The sequence below is a fragment of the Odontesthes bonariensis genome, chromosome 13 (assembly GCF_027942865.1).
Source record: "Odontesthes bonariensis isolate fOdoBon6 chromosome 13, fOdoBon6.hap1, whole genome shotgun sequence".
Lineage (NCBI taxonomy): Eukaryota > Metazoa > Chordata > Actinopteri > Atheriniformes > Atherinopsidae > Odontesthes > Odontesthes bonariensis.
Window position 1 is genome coordinate 27,680,941 of NC_134518.1, and position 21,848 is coordinate 27,702,788.

At 38.4% G+C, this 21,848-nt stretch overlaps 1 protein-coding gene across 1 annotated transcript in view; it reads left to right on the top strand.

The window, feature by feature from the left end:
• Window positions 1-2,359: 2,359 nt before the first annotated feature.
• fgfrl1a (fibroblast growth factor receptor like 1a) overlaps window positions 2,360-21,848 on the top strand; it is a 75,475-nt gene continuing 55,986 nt past the window's right edge. The window contains exons 1-2 of the mRNA XM_075481824.1: window positions 2,360-2,894; window positions 4,186-4,284. Of these exons, the coding sequence (XP_075337939.1) occupies window positions 4,224-4,284 (61 nt within the window). The 5' untranslated portion in view covers window positions 2,360-2,894; window positions 4,186-4,223. The remainder of the gene's footprint in view (window positions 2,895-4,185; window positions 4,285-21,848) is intronic.

Below are 21,848 nucleotides of genomic sequence, written 5' to 3' on the forward strand. Positions count from 1 at the left end.
TGTAGCCTAAAATCATTGCAGCTACACAGCCATCATTTAAGCTCAAACAAGTAGAATCAGTTAGCATGCATGAAATAACCTTACAAAGTACCACAACTTGATTTGGGTAAATAAAGCATGGTAAACAGTGTTAAACCATGTTTATTGTGTTCAACATTTTCTTAAAATCAGTTCCCATAAGAATATCTTCAATGTTTAACCACTACAGTAAAGCACAATTAACTTAATTTTTGTCCTAAAACATCACCTCCTCCCTCACAATAAATAAGCGCAGAAATTCTAATCCTTTTTGTCCATTAAAGCAGGACACCTCCTCCCGGTGGCTACGAAATGCACTACAGGATAGAGTTCCCCTTGTGTTTAGTTGGACACCATATTCACACATTTATAAAATTCATACAGCTGACTTGATACCTCACCAGTTATCAATCCTGAAATGTACATCCTACTATGTCCTAATTTGTCCATTATAGAAGGAGGAACACATCCGGATGCCCGGAAAATCAGATTCCATTCCCCCTGTGTTCAGATGGACACGAGGTTCACTTATCTATCTAATTCATACTAATGACTTCCTACCTCTCCAGTTATTAATCCTGAAATATCCATCTAGCTATGTCTTGATTTGTCCATTATAGCATGGGGGAAATACCCTGATGGCAGGGAAATCAACCATCAAATATTGTTCCCTCTGTGTTTAGATGGAAGGCAGGTCCATACATCCATCAAACTCATACTTCTGACTTATACCTTATATCACATAAATACTAAAATTTCAATAGTAAATGTACGAAGAGAAAATAGAGAACAGAGTGAGGAAAGATGTATCATGGGAGGCAATCTAGGCCGATAGCAACATAACTATGGGATGTTTCAGGGTCACCTGAGAGTGATGAGGTCTGTGTACACTTTGAGAAAATCCAATTGAATCTAATATAGAATTAAAGTTAATCTTTAGGCTGTCATTTTCAACATCTACATGAATATTAAAGCTCAATAGCACACCGTTGGGAAAGAAATCCACTCAAAAGGATTAGAACTCTTCCAGATATAGCATAAGGGCATGGTTGACATTGGAAGACTGGGGATTTGAACTGATGACTGAATATATATTCTATAATATAATTGCATAACACCAATTGGAAGGATCAGATGCAATCAGAAAGCAAGGAAAAAGCGTGGCAAGAAAACTCAGGAGGTTGGTAAACTGCTTGAAGTTGCAATGCTTCTGGGTTCAATTCCCAGGCTATCTCAAACACATGAATTCGTCAAAAATTGTTACAGTAAGGGAGTTAATTTTATAGGTCAAATCCCACTCTACAGAGAGAAAAGATCTAGGATAGCACATCCGAGTGTCACATCCAATTGGTTTGAATCCTGCCCGTTGTCAGTGTCTTGATCAAAAAAAGAAAAACACTCCCACTTTGGAGGGTTGTCGAGGTGGAGCGTCCCCTCATGGAGAGACAAAGACAAGGGGTTATGAACTAGAAAACCACGACTGGATTAAGTTTTGCCAACATTTGTTGGAGTTTTACATAAGGCACAGCAGGAAGTAAGAGTTTTTGGTTAATAGTTTAGCTATTGTTTAGTTATACCCAGGTGATAATTATTCTATTTCAGTTTTTTTGTCCTCCCTCCCTGGTATCAACAAGAGCTGACATCACAAAATACTTTTCAACTATGAAGTGGGACAGTCTCAACTCTCAGAAGCTCCAGTCACAGGAGGCAGATGAAAAGTCTGCAGAGCCGATTTACTGCCCTGATGATCATTGACAACCACTACGTAATGGAAACATTTCTAAAAAGATCGTAATATCTGTAAACATATTTACTTACTTTCTTATCAGTCCAGTAGGACATCAAAGACCATCACGTTTGTGAAAACAGCGGTCTGAGATCATTTTATAGGGCTGTAATGACCCCTAAGCGCCACGAGGTGGTAGTGTAGGGCTTTCATACTTTTATTTATGAAATTACGAATAGAATAGAATAGAAGAAAACAGTCAAAATACAAAACAGCCCTATTACTACGTCTACTGTTATAGTCTATTACAATGGTGACGATGACCGTTATCGATTTTAAGTAACAGAAGCTTCTCTAAAGACTCCTTTTGTCTTCAACTTTTATGGGGTAAAGTGCTCATTCAATTTTGGACAATTGCAGATAGTAGCAAATTATGAATAATAATAATACCCTAACTTGATGTTCCTCCCTTTCATCGTCCTAAACCGCTCCAAATTTGTCCTGCACATTCTTCTCTGTGATTGGTCCGAGCCCTGATTGGCCTGCCCCTTGATAGGCTGAAAGTTACGGGCTGAGATAGTCAGTCGACTCAGTTTTGCTTTCTCGCCTGCGGCAGAAATTTAGACGGTGACCCGCTGCTGGAGGCAATTTGGATGTAGTATTCGGGTTCATTATTTCCATAAATACGTGCCCGCATAGTAAGGTAAAGTTGCGAGGATGTAGATAAGATAAAAAAAATTTTTTACTGCTCCATGCTGCTTTCTGTACCAGGTCTTGTTGCTGGTCTCATTCGAGCGGCTTAAATGCGGACTGTCATTCAGAAATACAGCAGATACACTTTGAGCTCTCACGTGTTTGACCGAGCTTGCTTATTTGAAACTTTCTAAGCTTTCTTTGTCATATTTTTGTCATAGTTATAGCCGTCGTGAGTTGTTTGGCCAGTTAAGTTGCTTCAAGTTGGCGTTGTGGTAACGGACTCGTGTCTGTACATTGTAAATTATTCGGCTTGCATTCGTATTAAGTGTGTAGAAATCCTAAAGGCACTGGAAAGGTGAAGAACTCTTCTATTTAGCAATAACGACATGACATATGCGTGCTGATAACCAGCGGGTAACAAACTGAGGATATTTCACTATTCCTGGGACATACAGTAAGTCCGACTTTAATGGAGTATTCTGACAGTATTAATGTTTGTTGTGCTTTACAATGACTTCATTGTAAACTTCTGTCTATCTCTGTATTTCATTTTCATTTAATTTAAATCTTCGAGTGATACCAAGTTTGACAATTTGATTGAGTTGCATTTATCTATAATATTCAAGGTGCTGACGTTGTTTTACTGTAAATAATTTCTGTTGTGAATGACCAAGTTACAACAGGCTGCAACGTCTAAAAAGTTAATTGATAACAACTTCTATTAGCACATACACACAGTACAGACTTCATAATCAGCATATCCATGTCATCCTCAAAGTGTGTTGATTTAATTTTTTAAAGAAGAAGTGATATGCACATTAAACCTCCAGTCTGGAGTAAACAGTAATGCTTTGCTTTGCAGATACTTTTCACTCTTTCTTGAAGGGGCCAATAGTTATACTAATATATTTAAATTAAGAAGATGTAATTAACTATTTCATGTACATAAAATGGACTACCGCTGACTTAGTTCGATAATCACTTGCTGCCAAATTAGTTTTCCTGCACTTTAAAGTATACTGAGACACTGAGGTTGGCAAAGACTGATCAAAGATACAGCATGTGAGGTATTGAAATAAGATCTCATAAGGTTTGGGAAAGAATTTATTTGGCAGAAAGATTAAAACCCACTGTAAGAAGAGACATGTGGACAGGTGGACAAAATAAATCTACAGGGGAAAGTAGTTTGACTTCCAAAAACTCTTAAGACAGATTTACAGTCATGTCTGGTCAGTGATAAACACCTCACTTTGTTCTGACTGCCATGGACCACATTTAGAAACTGTTCAGAATGCAACACCGCAAAAAGAAGCAATTTCAGTCAAACTTTTGGAAGTGAGTGCTCGCATCCTTTCACCACTTGTCTTCTACCTTTTGAAACTTGATGTTTTTATAAAACCATCCTACACATTGGCTCTGCTATGATCTAAGAAATAGAAAGTTACTAAAACAATTAACACTTAAGTTAACTTATATTGGTGTTGTCAAATAGTTCATCCTTTTTTCTGTTCAGAAATTCAAAGCAGTGTTTTCAGCAGTGTTAATTCTGTTGTTTTGGCTGAAACTAATCAACAGTGAATGTGGCTTGGAGACGGGACGATAGAACAATTTTAATAGGGTGACGATTGACATATAAAGGGGCAGGCCAATCAGATGTAAAAACAAAAGCACCTTAACTGTGTGAAATGTGTGAAACTGTGTGAAATAACAGCTTACGAAATCCCCCCCGTCTGATTTTCTCTCAGGTCAGATCAGCCAAGCATTTCTCTCATTTTAAAAGAAAATGGAGCTTCTCTGGATCTGTATGTTGCTGGAGATGATCTTGATGTCCATAGCTGCCAGGGGTGAGTAACCGATGCACTGATCACAGCAGACACAGGGTTAAAGATGTCAGCAGCAGGATAAATCACTGCAACTGAGGTCACAGTCCAGTAGCGCTTCATCTTAAGTTTTCTTATGTTTTCTTGCTCTTGTCCTTGGGTGAACATCACTTCAGGAATGATCTGGGGATAGTCTGTGAATCTTTAACTGCTTATTTAGTTCCAGGCAGGTATTCCCACACACAATTGGGACATTCAGACTCTATACTCTATGCAGCAGAGTAAAATTTCAACTCCAAACAGTAAATTGTACATCCCTGCTGGGAGGTCAGCCACCAGGGTCAGTTGCAGAGGAGCACCCTCACTACTTTGCCTGCCACTGTGTATTTATTATTTTTTTCATGAAACTAATGATAGTTTGATAAAGACAAATAACTACAGCTGCACAAGTGATATATAGATGAGAGCAATCCCCTGCCTGCAGGCTTTATGAGCAGACAGTTATAGAGTTGGCGCCCATTCCCGAGATCACACCGATGATGAGTTTTCAGTGGGAACAAAGCTTCATTCAGTGAGGCGAGGCCGAGCCAGCGTGCAGACACGGGGCAGAAAGTAAACACGGGGCCATAGACCGCAAAGAGATGAGATTAGATTAGCCTATTAGTGATGTTTGCTGTACAATGCCACAGCATTTCCTCCCCCTCAAAGTCTGCAGTGTGTCAACGAATCCAGGGCAGGCAGCGGGGACAGAAGGCAAGAGTGAGGGAGGAAAGGTAGAAAGAAAGAAGGGAAAGAGAGAGGGTGAGAAAAAAACAGAAGCACACGGGGAGACTGGTTGTTGAAATGAAGAATGGACTATAAAATGACAGAAGGGAATTGGGGAAAGGAGACTAAAAAAAACTGAGGAGCAAGAGTAAGTGGGAAAGAAAAAAAAATGAAGGAAGGAAGGAAGTATATTGCCGAAAGGAGTTTTAGAAAAAAGCATAAAGAGGACAGAAGAAACAAATTTCTTTTAGGTAGCCCATAGAAAGTAACACTCAAGATTTTTTTCTGATTGCATAAACTTGGGTTACCAGACTGTTGTGACTGAAACTGTGAAGTGATTTTTAGAAAACAATTTGTGTCCGCTGGTTTTAAAGAAGTATTTATATGTTATTTCACATGGTTTATGTTGTTGATGCATTCATAACACTGAAGTGCAGACCTTGACACAGCTGAAAGGTATCTGTACAATAGGGGGATCCTGGGTTTTGGTCACCTGGTGGGTGGAAGTGCAAAGTTCTGTAATGGTGACTTTGTGGTTTCAAACATGAGCAGCTTGTTATCTGATCTGTCTGCATTTTCTCTATTGGATTTTCTGTTAACATTGCTTGCTATGGACTAAAGCAGCAATTGAATAATATAAAAATATATAAAGATTTGGATGCAAGAAAGTGCATTAAAAAAAAGTAAACAATCTTTTCTTCCTGCATTGGACATTCTTGTGATTTTCAACAAATCACTGCAATGTGTGCCTCCTTAATTCGAAATACTGAAAAGGTCAGATTTTTCTGTTTGCAGGCAGGGTCAAGCAAAACCTGCTCACAATTTGAACAGGCCAACGTTCGTGCAGATGTGTCATTAATAGTTGACTGGATTTCTCCTGACATTGCCTTCTCATGGACTGCTAATCTGCAGGCAGTAGAATGACCAGGACCATCCAAACCAAACAAAGGTGTTGGACTCCATAAAAGATTAGAGTTTTTCTTGAAAATAGCATGCAAGTAAATGTACTGCAGTGTTTTTGAAATGTGTGTTGATTTAATTTTTATAGCAGCAGAGCAAGAGCCATGTTGGAACAATATGACCTTTAGCTGTAGTGGAAGTTGCAGAGTGGCTTCTACTGTGATCTACTTTTTACCACTAAGCAGCTCCGGGGTTGAGAGATTCAAAGGCACCTGATGACCAGTTGTTGACGGATAAACTTTTTTTTTCTTTTCTTTTAGTTTTTCTTTTAGTCTTTTCTTTTTCTGCAATGGGAAAAAAACCCATTAACACCTGGCTTTGAAGTACAATGGGAAAGTATGCACGATTAAGCAAATGATTACATTGTTTCTAATTTCAGTATTAACAATGATTTTCAAGGAACTTCTTCACTGGTTGACTTGATGCATTTTCCACTGAACTCCAAGAAATGATAAAGAGATACATTTGTGACGACAGAGATATTAAAGATTATATGCATACCGATCTTTGGGCAAACAGTATGAACAATGAGCAGTTATAATTGTCACCGAACACAACAATCCATTTAAAAACTGAAACATTTATACTGATTTGTCTGGGTAGTTTCCTGCTGGAAGGATATGGTTACAGTAAATGTAAGCTATTTTATAAATCCAGGAAGTTATTTTGAATAGTACCTTCATATCCGCTGAAATTACCACATGACAAAAGAGAAGAATGATGTAAATGTTTGTGAGTTGATGGGAGCTGAGCTCAGATAGCATTAGAGGCTCTTTCCACTGACTGTCAATTGACAAATAAAAGTAGGAACTCTGATAAAGATGAGGGGGCTTTGCTCGAGGATGAAAGAAAGAGAAAAATAATGAGACGGCAACAAGACAGAAAGAGTGAATGAGAGATACAGAGACAAACAGATAAGCCATAGGCGATAAAGATACAACATTATACCATCATTTCACCAGATATAGGGTCACATAAGCTGCACTCCAGAGATTTAGATGAGAAGATTAGCATCTCCTCCGTGTTAGATGAACAGCACTGAGCTTGAGTGCAGGGTTAAAAAAGACAATCATTCACAGTTACCTGCAGCTCAGACAGAAAGTGAAACATGTATTTAATCTTAAAATAACTTTTATAATGCTAAAGCTAAAACTTGGTATTTCAGGGGACATGCTTATTTGCTTTCTTATCACTAATAAGAATGTTGACAGCAATGTTTGCAAAATGTCATGCTACCACATGAGCTTAATTTGGCCTGATGACAAGTATCATGACAAGGACACTTTGACATGTGAACTGGGAAAGTTGGGGATTGATAATGAAACCTCCCGACTGAAGGACGACTACCATACCTCAAGAGCTACAGCTGCCATACATTCCTTTGGGTTTCTTTGATAGTACATTTATCCTCATGGCTAAATGCAGATGAGGCATCACATTGATATATTTTGTAGTAGCTACAAGCACATTTTAGTCTAGTGATCCCTCAATATAAAAAATAACACAAAATAAACAGATTTTACAGTTTGCTAAAGGGTTCGACTGTCTCTTGAATAGAAAAAAACGTTCGCTCAACTGCTTACTCGGGGGTCAAATTTATCACAACACACATCGGGAGTGGTATCCCAGAAATGTTTGACACAATATTAGGCACAGAACAGATCCCATTCTTGTTTATTGGTTGCGTGTGCCTGCATAGACACACAAACACATGTGTGGATGCATTAATGCTGTGCTATGAAGTGCTAAGATTGTGTCAGATTGTATAAGCCAGCTGTTAAACGCTTCATGATCAGATAACTGGATCACAGCAGAAAATGTGATTATTGAATAATCCAGCTAAGATTTTCTTGATTTTATCAATTATACCCACTTTCTGTTATGATGACATTACATTATCATCCTTCCTAATCGTCCTCTTCTATACACTAGGAATATGATTCAGAAAAGAAAAAGTATACCCAGAAATTACATAAGGGGACTGGGTTTCTTTGTATGGTTTACTGTTCCTTCTAAACAGTGTCATGTTTTCCAGGTGGTTGTGCCATATAGACCACCCATTATCTGGCCAGAGGAGGAAAAACAGACACAGGGATGAGAGGGTTCATCTGTTGTTAGGCTAAGTGTAAATAGCCTCAAACATATTAAACACATTAAAAATGCATCTTCATTCCACAAAAGCTGCCAGAAAAAGCAACATTGCAAACACTCATGGGGAAACAAAGAAAGAAAGTGTCTCATCATCACAGCAGACAATGACAGACAGAAAGTGCCGAGTGTAAACAATCACATACGCAGATGCTGGAAACGTATACAAATAGAAGACACTACCCATGAATATGACTCAACGCATGTACGCACGTACACAGAGGCACACACACGCGTCCCGCAATCACCAACCTTCTGTTCCACACACTCCTCACTGAGGAATGTAATTAGCACACTAACACTAACAATGATACACTGGAGAGAATTGGGGCTTGGTAAGAGGACTGGAGAAGAGGGTACATAGTCAGGAGAGGTACAAACAGTGCAAGAAACAATCACAGGCCAAAGAAAGTAAAGGACAGCTAGACAGCAGAAGGAACGGACACAAAAATGCGCGGCTGCCGCTAACAGTTGCGTTTTACTCATCTGCCTATAAATGTGACGCTAAACTGGCAAAGAAAATAACACCAAACTGAAAAATTCTTGTCCAAGGTGAGATTTTCAAAACTGAGCATGTTTACATGACACTAGAAAAAGAAGTGTTTATCTGACCAAAAGCAGACTTTTAAAATGTATGTAATCATTAGACCAGCCACAACCAAATCAGGACAGATTTAGTTTGCGCTCTACACATGTTCCAAAATGATATCCCTTTGCATCTTTCTGTAAAAACCCTAAAGCCTGAGTGTATATAGATGTTCCTGAATTCTCGATAAAGCTACTCTCTTTCACATAGTTTTCTGTTTCTTTAGTCAAGTCGCACAAAGCCCTAGAAATTGTGATAGAAAAGCTGTGCATTAAGACTATCTGTCAACTAACTAACTGTCAACGAGCGTATCCAGACAGTCTGCTTCGTTAAAATCCAGATTTTATAACAACAACAACTGGCAAAGTAACCTTTCATGTAACATAAAGAAAACATCTATGACGATCCAGTAATGGGCCACAGCGGCGCTGTGTCGGACATTCTTCAGTCAGTAACTTGATTCTGCTCCCATGCATTTATACTGTTACATGAATGGTGTAGTTAAAAAGCTAAGTTGAGCTGTAACTGTAACCCAACTCAACTCTGCTCAATGATGGTTAATTTGGTGATATCACGCTTCCTTTCTCGTCTTTACAGATTAAAAAATGTCGGGCTTTGGATGTTAATTCAAGTAAAGATAAAAGCCATCATCAGTGAAAGTTGAGTTAGTAAATAGTGTAAATAAGGACAAAATTATGGTATTTGTGATCATTTGTAAACAAAACATTGACCCAACACCATCTGGCTGTGCAAAAATAGGCACAATAGGCAGTTTGCAAAGCTGTCTCGAAACAAAACAAAATCGTTTTTCTTCTTGATCACCTTTGTATTTGTTTTCTTTGTGCAGGAACATGAAAATGATGACAATTAGAGTCTCACAGCATTTTATGAAAATATCAGTTTGCAGGCTGGAGGCTATGCCATTGAAATTGCACATGCGTCAGTTAACCAGCAGACCACCGTTCGTTTCCTGTCCTACCCATTCTTTTAAAACTATTCAGGCACTAAATCTACAATGTTTGTGTTAAGAAACTGTCTGCACAGATGACAAAGATACTCATTTTGTGCCCGTTTCATGAATTACCATGATCAATTATGAATATTGCCAGTTTAAACCTTGTCTTTTATTTGCCTGATGGTGGCAGATGAAAGATAACTAATTCACGTGCTTTCTTGTAAGAAATAATGTTTTAGTAATGTTATGAATCTGCCTCTGTGAATATTAGTGGTAATAGATGAAGGAGGACGAGAGCAGCTTATTTCTTCTGAAACTACTGCACACTGCAGACAGATGCTTTAAACAGGCAACTTAACTTCATTGTAAACAAACACACTAATAGACACACATCAGTAAATCTCTTCTAACTTGAGAATGCAGCGTGTTCTAAGTCACACCTAACTGTCGTAAATACCATTTGACATGCTGTTAACCATTAAGTGGCCTGGTGGTGGCAATTACCTGCCAGTCTTTGTGTTTTTCACTTGATATTTTTCCGCCAGTTTAAAGCATTTTTATGTCTCTTACTTTTGGAATAATTACTCTCTGTCACATTTCAGATTATTATGGTAGGAAACTCAAGACAAATTTGTTTTTTGTGAAATTTTTTTTTTTTTAAAGTGGTTTCCTCTGAGCTCAGTTTTCCAAATTTGACATGCTTTTGTCCTCGAATTGAAAAAGGAAAGAAACATCAAGTGTGTCTGTGTTGATTATGTTGTGAATAATAGACAAAGAGAAGCATCAGAAAGATCAAGTTGACTCTTTAAATTCTTCTTGTTAATCCTAATGTTTGGACAAGTAAAACTGCAGCAGCCAAAGAATTCCAGATGCCAAGTAATGCAATTTCAGACATGATGGCACTCGGTTTTGAGTGAGATGTCCAACGTTGTCCTGTTTTCTATGATCTTCAACCAGTCAGAAAAAAGACAATGTACTATTCAGCATTACAAATGATCTGGCCCTGATGTGAAACCATTTGCAGGAAACAGACTGCAGGGAACTTAAGGAGCAGCGTCTCCTCCTGCACCCCCCCCCCCCCCCCCCTTTTTTGCAGCCACTGTCCTGCAGCTCAGAGTTTTACAGGGCCTGTTAATGTTAAAGACTATTAGCCACCATTTAGATAAAGTCAATGTTTGCTTTGACTTTGCTAATGGTGGGGTATAAATGGAGCTGTCTGGACGTTCTCTGCAAGGGTTGACGGCATGTCACAGGGATGTTAAGATGTGATGTTTGTGGAGGGGGTGCAGCAGAGAGAAACACAACTGGAGAAGATAAGATTGTAAGAGAAAAAGTATTGTGAAAAGAAGTGAGAAACAAAGATACAATTATTTAAACAAACAAAAAAATTCTAGTTGTCTTAAACAAAATCTTTTGAGCATGATCTTGAGTATTTTAGCATTTTCCTCTTTCTCCCTGCCCTTTGCGTTGGTGTTCCTCTGTCTTTCTCCGACATGCTGCAGCATTGTGTGGGTCGTGGCGCCACAGTGCTGTATTGTGGTCTCAGTGGGGTTGGGGTATGTTTGGTCAGAGCTACAGCACAGCGGGTCAAAGGGCAGCCACTACATCAGGGAGGGGTCAGGGAGAGTGTGTGCATCAGTTTATGCACACACACTGAGTGTTAGTGTGTGTGTGTGTGTGTTAGCGTTGTGTATGTAAAGTAGGGTCAGAGAAAGCACATGCCGGCACCAGAGGAGACTGTAATAACACACCAGGAACCCCACAGGACAAAACGCTCGGCTTTCACTCATTTTTCACCTCTTTTTACCACCAGTCTTGGTACACTTAAATAAATGCCTTTGATTAAACTGATGCAAGTTATTATATAGATGGGATTGTTGATATATACATTTTCTCTGCCTCATTGTGTTTCTAATAAAATGTTGTGTTAATTTCTCTCAAGTATGTTCCTGGAGTAGTAATATTCAGATATGGATGCCATTGTTTTATTTTTTGTTCAACATGTGGAAAGACTGCTCACTATGGGTAGTAAAAGTCATGCTTTGTTGTTCCTCACTTTTGATAGCCAATTTTTTAAGCTCCTATGGTTTCAACATGTCCCTCGCAATAAATCTAAAGACTTTTAGACAAATATTTCAACTTTAATACAATAGAATAATACTTTATTATTCCACAAAGGGAAAAATGTATACTTTTAGTCAAATTGATGATTTGAATATTACAAACAAATAAAAGAATATATAGAGAAATAAATAAAGAGAAGTTACACAGATACATTTTTATTATAAAGAGTCATTAAGCACAACGTTTTGTTGATTTAGTGGTGAAACTACGACTTCTGGCCTTCCTACTCCATTCATTCACCAGTAGAGTGGTTGTTTGTATGGTTTGTAACTGAGAAGGAGGTGGAGAAAAAAATGCCCAGCAAAATACAAGTTGTTCAAACAACAGAACATATCCAGGCACTTGACTTTTGCATGACAAGTAATAGTATAGCTTGTAAGCTGGTCATGTGATGACATGCCACATGCTACAGTGTCAGTCAGCCTGTCACTCACAGCGCCATTTTAGGTCACGCCCACTCACTGTTTGTAATTGAAAAGGTGTCTGATCAGGTCACTTCCCTCATTTCTGGTCACATCCACTCACAGTTTGTGCTGGAATACATGCCTGAAGAGGGAATCAATTCAGTACGTGCGTGCTCTTAGAACGAGTACAGCTGAGCTATGTCAATAACTTCAACTTTTTCCAAAACTCCACATACTTGCAGGAAGTGCAGAAGGCCAGTCTTCATCCAGTTTCCTATCTCTACCGTCTCTACTGGCCCTCTCTTCCACAACATACTTAGAATTGTTCTTTGGTTCTGCGTAATTTGGATAGTTTCAGCTTCCACCAATTTAATTTAACTTCCACTTCTGTTTACACACCTCTCTTGCAGTCCATGTGGGCAGCACCAACCAATTGACACGGTGGATTTGTAGATATCGGTTATGTTGTCAATGTAAACTATAGTTACTGTATGTAGTGTCCATCCGCAGAGTTACAAAAAGACATTATCAGACAGAGTACTGTGTATTATACTGTTTATAGCCATAAAGATGCATTGTTTCGCCTTTCCAAGTGTTAGAATATAATCATGAAAAACAGTAAACATATTTCTAATGAAGCAACATAACCTGTTACTTTGAGGTAACAATAGACTTTGCACGTTTTTCATCAGGGACTGTTTTCTATCAAAGCTGAAACAAGATTAAAACTGTCAATGAGGATTTTGAGCGTCGTTCACGTCATCTAAGTGTTTCTGTGATCCATCTGTTTTCTTTCTCACTTTTTCTATCTTTCCATGACATTTTAAATCCTCTGCCACTTTCTTTGTCTCTGCTGGTTTCTTTCTCCCTTGTCTACCCTTCAGCCAGACCTTTTCATCCCCCTTTTAACCCCCACCTACCACACACACGCATAGTCTCCAGCTGTTATTCCTGACGAGACATTGAAAAGTGATCGCTAGAATAGGAGACAACACACACTTGTTGTCTTTTGGCTGCAGTTTGTCAGATCAGGTTGATTAGGTGGAGATACAGCTCTTAGGATCGTTGTGTGCTTGGGTCTGTGTGTCTATAAATGCGTTAACTATGACAGACAGAACAGCAGGAACTTAACAGTTACCCAAAGAAAAACATAACCATTAAAACCTTAATGTCAAAAGTGATTGACATGTTAAGGACAGTTAATTGTTTGTCAAACATACAGATGACCTTTGACTCCAGGAAGTGGAGGCTGATCAGGGGCAGGATGTTAAGGCAGACTGCTTTAGGAAAAAGCTGTTTTTGTAGCTTCAAGCTATGTCACATTAGGCTTCTCTGCTGAGCTCCTATTCGTGCCAGTTTAAGTATGCTACCCTTCGAAAAGGCAAAACTATGTTTTAGATTAATATGTATACATTTATAAGATTTTCATATAGCCGAAAGCATCATTTAATCTAACATTACAGGTTGCAAGAGATAAATCTCATGCTTTAAAAAAGCAGGGAAAGCTTCTATATTATATACTATCCTATAAATGGTAACCAATGGCTGTTGAAATTTGACTTTTTACATTAAAAAAAATGACACAAAACCATGATACAAAATTGAGCCCTCTACAAATGCAGTCATCTTTTTTCAGTGCCAGCTGTCCGTGTGGAATCTATACTGCAGCGGGGAATGTGAGAGGAGTATGAGAGATGTGGGGGTGGGTTCAGCGGGACAGGGACTTATATTGACTGTGACCACACAGAAAAGTTTTTGTCAATATGTGTTTACTGATTTTCACAATCAGATTTAAAACATCCAGGACTCGCATCTCTGTATTTATATGGCTACCTTTCATCATTGTCTAGTCATGGCTGACAGACACACTGACTTACATTATTTTTGCAACTATGACCTAAAACTTTTATCTGTTGAAAGCTGATATGACTAAGTTAAGAACCAGTTATAACTACACTTTTTCTAATCTCAGCTATTGTTTATAGCTGCTTCTGATAGCTATACACAAAGGTTGAGTTAAAATTGCACCATCATGCTAATATCAGACTGGTTTCTGAAGTTAATCAAGAATCTGAAAAACAGTTTTTATGAAATATACTGGCGCCTTCAGTCTGTTTTAATCTTTATAATTTGGGGATTTAGCTTTACTTAAAGTGACTTTCACTTGAAGTGCTGTCAGTCTGGATTTCAGTCTGCAGCCTGCCCTTCAGCTTGTTAAATCTGTCTGTAAAAGCAATAATTTTTGGATTAAAAACTTGTAGGCAATGATTTTGAATTTTTGTATGTAAATCCTCTGCTCTTGGCTTTAAGTCTTGGAAATATGTGCAAATAGTTTGGCTTTAAAATGAGAGGTTGTTGTTTTAAAAAGGGCATTAATTGTTGTGATTTCTGTGTAAATGATGTTTTGAACATTTACTGCTTGTATGTCCGTCATGGAATACAGTTGTTTCTTCCATTACTCCCCTGTGAAGAACATAACCAGAAAAATCTTTTATGTTAGTTTGGGACTACAAAGTTTTAAGTTAGATTAATACAAAAAATGTCTACAAGGAGACATAATGTTAATCGAGGAGTTCAGATCCCAGATGCTGAGACAGTGTGATAAAACTATTTTAGGACTTCACTTGCAGCCAAAGTAGACACTGAGTCCTGAGTTGATTATTGTTAATAATTTCAAAAGCAACAGTATGGCATGACTGGCATTTCTCACATTTTTCCCAAAGCAAGAAGCAAAACATTGACCAGCTTTGTAAAAGATTACAAATGCAGAGTACAAAAACAGATATTGGTTACAGCTACAGTGAAATAACCAGGGACATTAATCCTCTGCCAGTAACTACATACTGCTGATGTTTAGCTGAAAATTCTGCAGACCAGTTAGCTTTGTTAATTATTTCCACTACATGGCACTTCATCACACTGACCAGCTCAGTATACTTATTATCTGAAGGTAATCCCTCTGTTGCTCTGGCACCATTATCACATTGGGATACAACAGGCCTATTCTTTCACATGTAATTAACAAAGATACTTATGAGCAGCTTTCTGGGATTTAACTGTTTTGTAGTCTGAGCTTTAGTGGAGGCAGAAGGATATGGTGGAAAAAAGAGAAAGCGGGGAAAAGGATAACCCTAAGACTGCAGTAAAAGAAGTTTCAGATTTTTGGTGTGTAGCTTTAGCTAGATTACAGTTGGCCAATAGAGAGAAAAGTTTAGTTCACTCTTTCTATTGTAGTTATTTGTAGATGAAAGAAAGTCTTTACAAGTATTTTGTTTTCTGTATTATTGCAGTGAGTTTTATGAGTGGCGTTAGACAGCTGCAGACCCTGTTGAACGGACCTGTGCTGCGCTCACCACCAGTGTCAAAGCTGACTTTGAGTGACTAATGGAGGGCAGAGTAAAAAAAAAAATGTTTTACAAACCTCCAGTGGGACATATTTTTTAAGTCCATATTACATGGCACATCATCTTTTCATGGTATACCACACACTATCTGGCTGAAATTACAACTTTGAGTACATTCAAAGCTGTTTTCAAGATAGGACTTTCCTCCCAAGGTCTTGTTCGTTGTCGACTAAATTGTGTGTAAGCTAACCAAAAGTGTGCTTTGCTCTTGCACGCCAACAAAGCATCACTGCATGGCACAAACTGTAGGAACTAATGAGTTTCAGAGCACAGCAGTAGTGTTGTTGTGTTCTGTCTAAAAGGGCAAAACGAAGCATGAGTAAGAAATATGGAGATAACCCAGCTGTGGTACTTATTACCCACTTTCTGGGATTTAATTGTTGTGTTTTCAGTGCTTTAGTAAAGACAAAAGGATGTGGTGGAAAAAGAGAGAAAGTGGGGGGAAATGAAAACCCTGAGATCAGAGTGTAGTGGAGGTTTCGAGGTTTAGACGTGTAGCTTTAACCACATTGGATTACATGTGGCATATGTTATACTTGTTATCACACCACTCCAGGAGACTCAAGAGACCCAAAGGATGTGTTAAAAACAGAGGTGTGCAGTGATAAATATTTGTTTGCAGAGCATTGAGGTTTTACAGAAGTCATTAGCACAGCTCAGTGTCATTCCAACAGAAAGCTTTTCTCATCTTAGGATCTGTTTAAGAAAGCGCATTTATTGAATAAGTATTCACAGCCTGACTACCTTTAGTGTGTACAGTTTTCAGCTGACACACTGGCAATGTATCTGAAAGGCCCTGACTGTCCGCTAATATATGCCAGCTATTTGAACAGCGTCAGTTTGACACTTCACAGACAATGAATTTTCCTCAAAACGCCATCATACTAAATAACAATCCGTAGCATCAGCCTCATTAATCATCATAGATATGATGAGAGAAAATAAAGAACAAGAAAGGAAGGAAATATGAGTGGGCCAAAGAGAGGTGGAGAGATAAGTTCATACTGACAAGTATAGGTGACATGATGACTGATTGATTTCAGACAGTGATTTGGACTTGGGTGGTTGTGCGTCTCCACAATCAATCAACACATCTTGGGCTCTGTTCTTGATTCATAGTATGCGTCATAGCAAGTACTGTATGTACCCAGACGCACACACATTTTGTTTATAAAAATTATGGATATTCTTAATTCCTTTCATGGTTGAGTGGTGATAGAAACACTTTTAAAGTTAAGATAATGACTCAATGGCAGTTGTTAAGTTATCTACCAGTCTTTGCAGGTTTTCAGCTTGCCCAGCAGCATCTTTCCAGATGGAAAAGTGGAGCCAAGTTCAGCTGTTTGCCTGTGTGTGGGCACTCACACAGCCTGAATGCACTGATGTCATTCAAGGAAAGCTCACACAGTGTTGTCGTCTCCACCTTTACAACCATGGTGCAAATGTTGCAGAAAGCAGCAGGTTGAGATCCCATATTATCTAAGAAAATGTCATTGTGAAACAGATGTGTATGTCAGTCAGGGCATTACTTGATTATGTTGTCACCCTTGTTTTGTTAAGAGTTTGTTGCATCTTCATTTGGGCATATTTCTTCTTATTCTTGCAGTTTTTTGCTTATAAGGCTTTGGGTGACATTTAGATGTCAGCCAACATAAAAAGATTAGAATAAGGAGGTACAGGTTAAGCAGTCTATCAGATACACACACACACACACACACACACACACACACACACACACACACACACGAGGAGGCTAAGACAGTGACCAGAGCTGAACAAATGGACTTAGTTACGGCTGAACATGGGTGCGGAATGTGGGAGGGGGCACAAGAGTGTGTGTATGTGCGTGCTTGGAATGTTTGACTCCCCACCCATTGAACTAGAAAACACACAGGTGGAGGAGATGGAGAAAATGTGAGGGAGAGGAGGAGGAGATACAGGATGAAAAAGGACAGAAAAGAGGAATTCTGGATTAGCTCACAGCTTAAAGGTGAAACAATTTTAGGTTTTATTTTTACTCTGAATTCCTACAGTTGTAACTTTTTCACATTATCATTTAAGAAAATGAACAGAGGGAAATAAATGAGTTGCAGAAAAGATCAAATTCAGGTAATAACTCATTAAAGATCCTTTTTGCCAGAAATGTTCTTGCTCTTCGTTATTTATTCTTGTGTTTATGATGGATCATGTCTTTTTTGGAGCATTGGGTGTGCACATCTTCACAAATCAACACCACACATACACAAGATGCAATATACAGGGGACTGATAAGAGGAATTGTAAGAGCAAATTTGACAACATGTCTAACATCTAAGCTAACATCCACAGCATCACAGCTGTTGCTTCTTCTGCCATGATTTTAACATCAAACAAATACTAAACTCATTTATTGCCACAGTGTTAATTCATTACATTCTGCAGGCCTGGAGGGGACCCCATTGTGGAATGTTCTGGTAACAGGTGTAGTGCTGAAGGATGTGAGCATTTACACCATTAACAGAGCTGGTTTTATATCTGATAGCGAGGTTAAAGAGAAAATCTTTTTTTCTTTTCTGAACCCCACTGAAATCTGTTTTTTATCTGCAATTGGAAAGAGTGCAATTGGCATTCAGTCATGTGTCAAAAGATAGTTTAGGTACTGGGTATTTATTGGCTCTAGATCCAGTCATTAGTGATGTGAACAAAACACCTAAGTGGGCAAAGAGTGCATGGAACCCTTGGATGGAACAGTGAGCACAGCTCGCTTTTTCTTTTATTAACACACATTCGCCAATCCTGTTGATTTTATGAGTAACAATGAACTTACCTTAAAAATAACACCATTGCAGTACAATTTTAACATATTTTTTTGTTGTGTTAAATGGATATTAATGAAATTTGGATTTAAACTGAATCCAACAAATGACTGGGCAGTGTTGGCCTTCCAGATTCACCTAAATACAACCCTTTTAAATCTTATCTGTTTTTTTTAACTACTTTCTCTACTGCTATCTTACTCATTGTCTCTTTCTTCACGTTATGTCAATATGGATGGCTCCTTTACGGCAGATATCCACCTCTATGTCACTGCAATGGGCCATAGCAGGTGCTGGTACTCTGTGCACGTTTGTTAATGAGTAACAGTGTCTGCCTACAGAATGCTGATAAAAGTCAGGTCGAGGACACTTGCACACAAACCCGCACACACACAGCAGTGTTAACCGTTTCTTATCTTACTTCAACTATGTAGTGCCTTATCAGTCTGGCACGAGACAGACAAACACACACACGCACAAATGCATTTACATGGGTCATGTTTTTGAGATACTATTGTCATTAAATGTAGTTGTTACCCCAAAATGTGTGTATATAAGTCGTGTTTTCACTCATTCACTGGTCGGTTCAGTGGGTTCTTGCTAACTTGTGTGCACAGCTGGTGATTGTGACCTGACAGTAACTGAATAAGTCAAATGACTCCAGCCTCAGATTCCGTACATACACCCACAACACCTGCCACTGCAGCATTTTTAGGAAGAGGCTTTACAGCCTAATGAGTGTCTCTTGGAGATCAATGGTGATGGCTGAAGCAAAATGATTAATGCATTTTCAAATATGTTTGTATTGTCCCATTGTGGAAATATTGCTTTTTTATTCTTGGATACTTCAAATTTTCATCTATTAGCTGTTCAGTCTTACATGAACCAGTTAAATCTGCATCATGTTTCTCTAAAGTGTTCATATAGAAAAGTTTTCATATTTCAGTATTTTTGCAACTACTAAAACAACATTTCTTCTCAACATGCTTCTTTATTTTTGATAATGAAGTTTATCTCATAACTCATAGCAGCTTCACTTGGGTAAGGCACGAGGTGGTGAATCATCTGGTGGTGTAGCATCTATCACATCCACAAACACCTATAACTGATGTCAGTTCTGGTTTGGCTGTGAGGGAATGGAAAAGCTTGATTTGTTGTTTGTCTTAGCCCATGTAACAAACTTTTTATTGCTGAAAGAGATGTTTGGGAGAGTCAACTGTTCATTTTGCTTTTGTCGAGTCTTGTCCATCATTTTTTGGGATGGTGCTCAAAAGTGCACCAAAAGTGCTTGTTTCTGAGTAGGTACTCCCAAAACAGCCCTGAAAATGGTCCTACAGGGGCAACACTAGTGGTCACGCACACAGCACCAGCAGCCCTAAAACTGCAGAATAGTCCTTCTTGCTAACTGGCTCTGGATCTGAGTGTCTGCTTCCTGTCTGTGTCAGGTCTTACTTTGGACTAAACTGTAACCTGGTACTCAGCTTCCATACACTGACCAGGCAAGGAATGATGCACATGCACACACTCTCTCTCTCTCACACACACACACACACACACACACACACACACACATACAGAACTGAAATAGTACTTTGACTCACTTTAGCCCAAGCTTGCCCTCTTATCTCCTACAATCTGTCATTTTTCCCGCTCACCCTTTCTTCCTTTTGTTCCCTCCTTCTTAATTAAGGAGCTGTAAGATAATTGTATGAAACTGTCTGGTTGCTCTGATCCCTAGTTTGCTGAAGATAATTTACTATTTGATTAACATAATAATAAAGCTTGCAGACTGTGACTGCTTCAGTAAAAAAGAAATTAGGTGAACTTCTCTCTCTATCTTTATGTAGCATATGGTATTCTGTGTAGTTGAAAAGCTGGAAAACCGTTATGAATCATTTTTGTATTGTAAAGCAAACCTCACCAGGTCTCACAAATGTTTTGTATACAAACTTTAAATCAAATGTAATGGAAACATTTCGTGTCTTCGTTTGGAGCACCAACCCAATAAGTTTTCAACATGTCTTGATGGCAAGTTGTCAGTGGAACGTTTAGGATATCTCCAGCTCTGTCTGTCATTCTTTTCTTTAGTTTTTTCTTTTTTGGTCCCGCCAGATGTGAACGAAATTCAAGGTTAAACGAGGCAAAGTGAATTCTGTTACGGTTTCTATCCAAGGTAGTCATTAAAATGTCAGTCTCTTGTCCAGTCTGTAGTTAAGCTGTAAATCCCTGTATGCTGCAGGTAGATGTGGGTTAGCTCCTGTCTTTATACCTTCCTGCTGAGGTCTGTGTACTTCGTTTCTGCCATCTTTTACTCATTACTTTTCCTTTTTTTTTCTTTCTTACTTTACTCTGCTAGCCTATTGCTATAATGAGTCTCACCACACCCACACACACACACACACACACGCACACAGTGCATCCTTCCTCTAGATGGACAGAAAGAAGGAGTTTCTTTTTTCAGAGACACTTCTGGTTATATGCATTTTTGTGGCAAGAAGTTGCCTCTTTTGTATTACATCTGAACATTGTATTGAGGATTGTTGTTGTTTTACCATGATTTGAGATGAGAGATGAGATTCAACTTTATTGTCATTACACATATACAAGTATAGCATTTGGGTTTTTATTCAAGAATTGGACAAATAATCACCATCCGATAGTTAATTTGAATGTTTTTCATAAACGACTCAAAACAATACAGTTATTTTTAATTAGAATTCATATTGTTTGGTTGTAGTTGCTACACAGTAGCTTTATATTGTGCTTAGCTGCTGCAGTCCTGAGGGTCTTTCATTTTTTTCACTGCTGCAAATCTACTCACATTTTCCTACAGTTGCATAAATGTAAAACAAGATTTCAAGGTAAAACAATTTTCCTGTTTAACCTTTTCTCTCCGTCTCTGTTAAGTGAGTTAAATGCTTTAATAAATCTTTCCTGTTTTTATTTGGGTGGAGCGTGTCATAAAAAAAGATGATTCATTTCTTTTTCAGGCCAGGCCTTCCAACAAACGTATTGCTCTTTCCGAGTGTAAATCCAACAAGAAAAGATCTGTGGTAGATTTCACACTTCACCCTATTGCTTTCCAGAACATTTGTAGGAAATTTAAATGCTGATTTTCTTTTAGCATTATTATGTGGTAATTTCCCAATTTTAGTTGTCAAATTTGGCTGACATATATGGCCATGTGCAAGAAGTTATTTCTGCACATAGATTAAAGCAAATCTTTAAACTTAGGTTTTTTCTTGGTTTTTGTTGTGGTGCAACTTGTTTGGTAAGTTTTTTTCTAAATAACGGCCTCGATTCTTAATTCTTAATCTCTATTGTGGAGGGTTTTTCTTTGAGGGAAAGGCGGACAGGTGCAGCAGACAGAAGAAAAGAAAGCTGGAACAGTATAACCTGCTATTAGAAATGCTGTTGTGAAAGGAGCTCAAAGAGAAGGATGCAGAG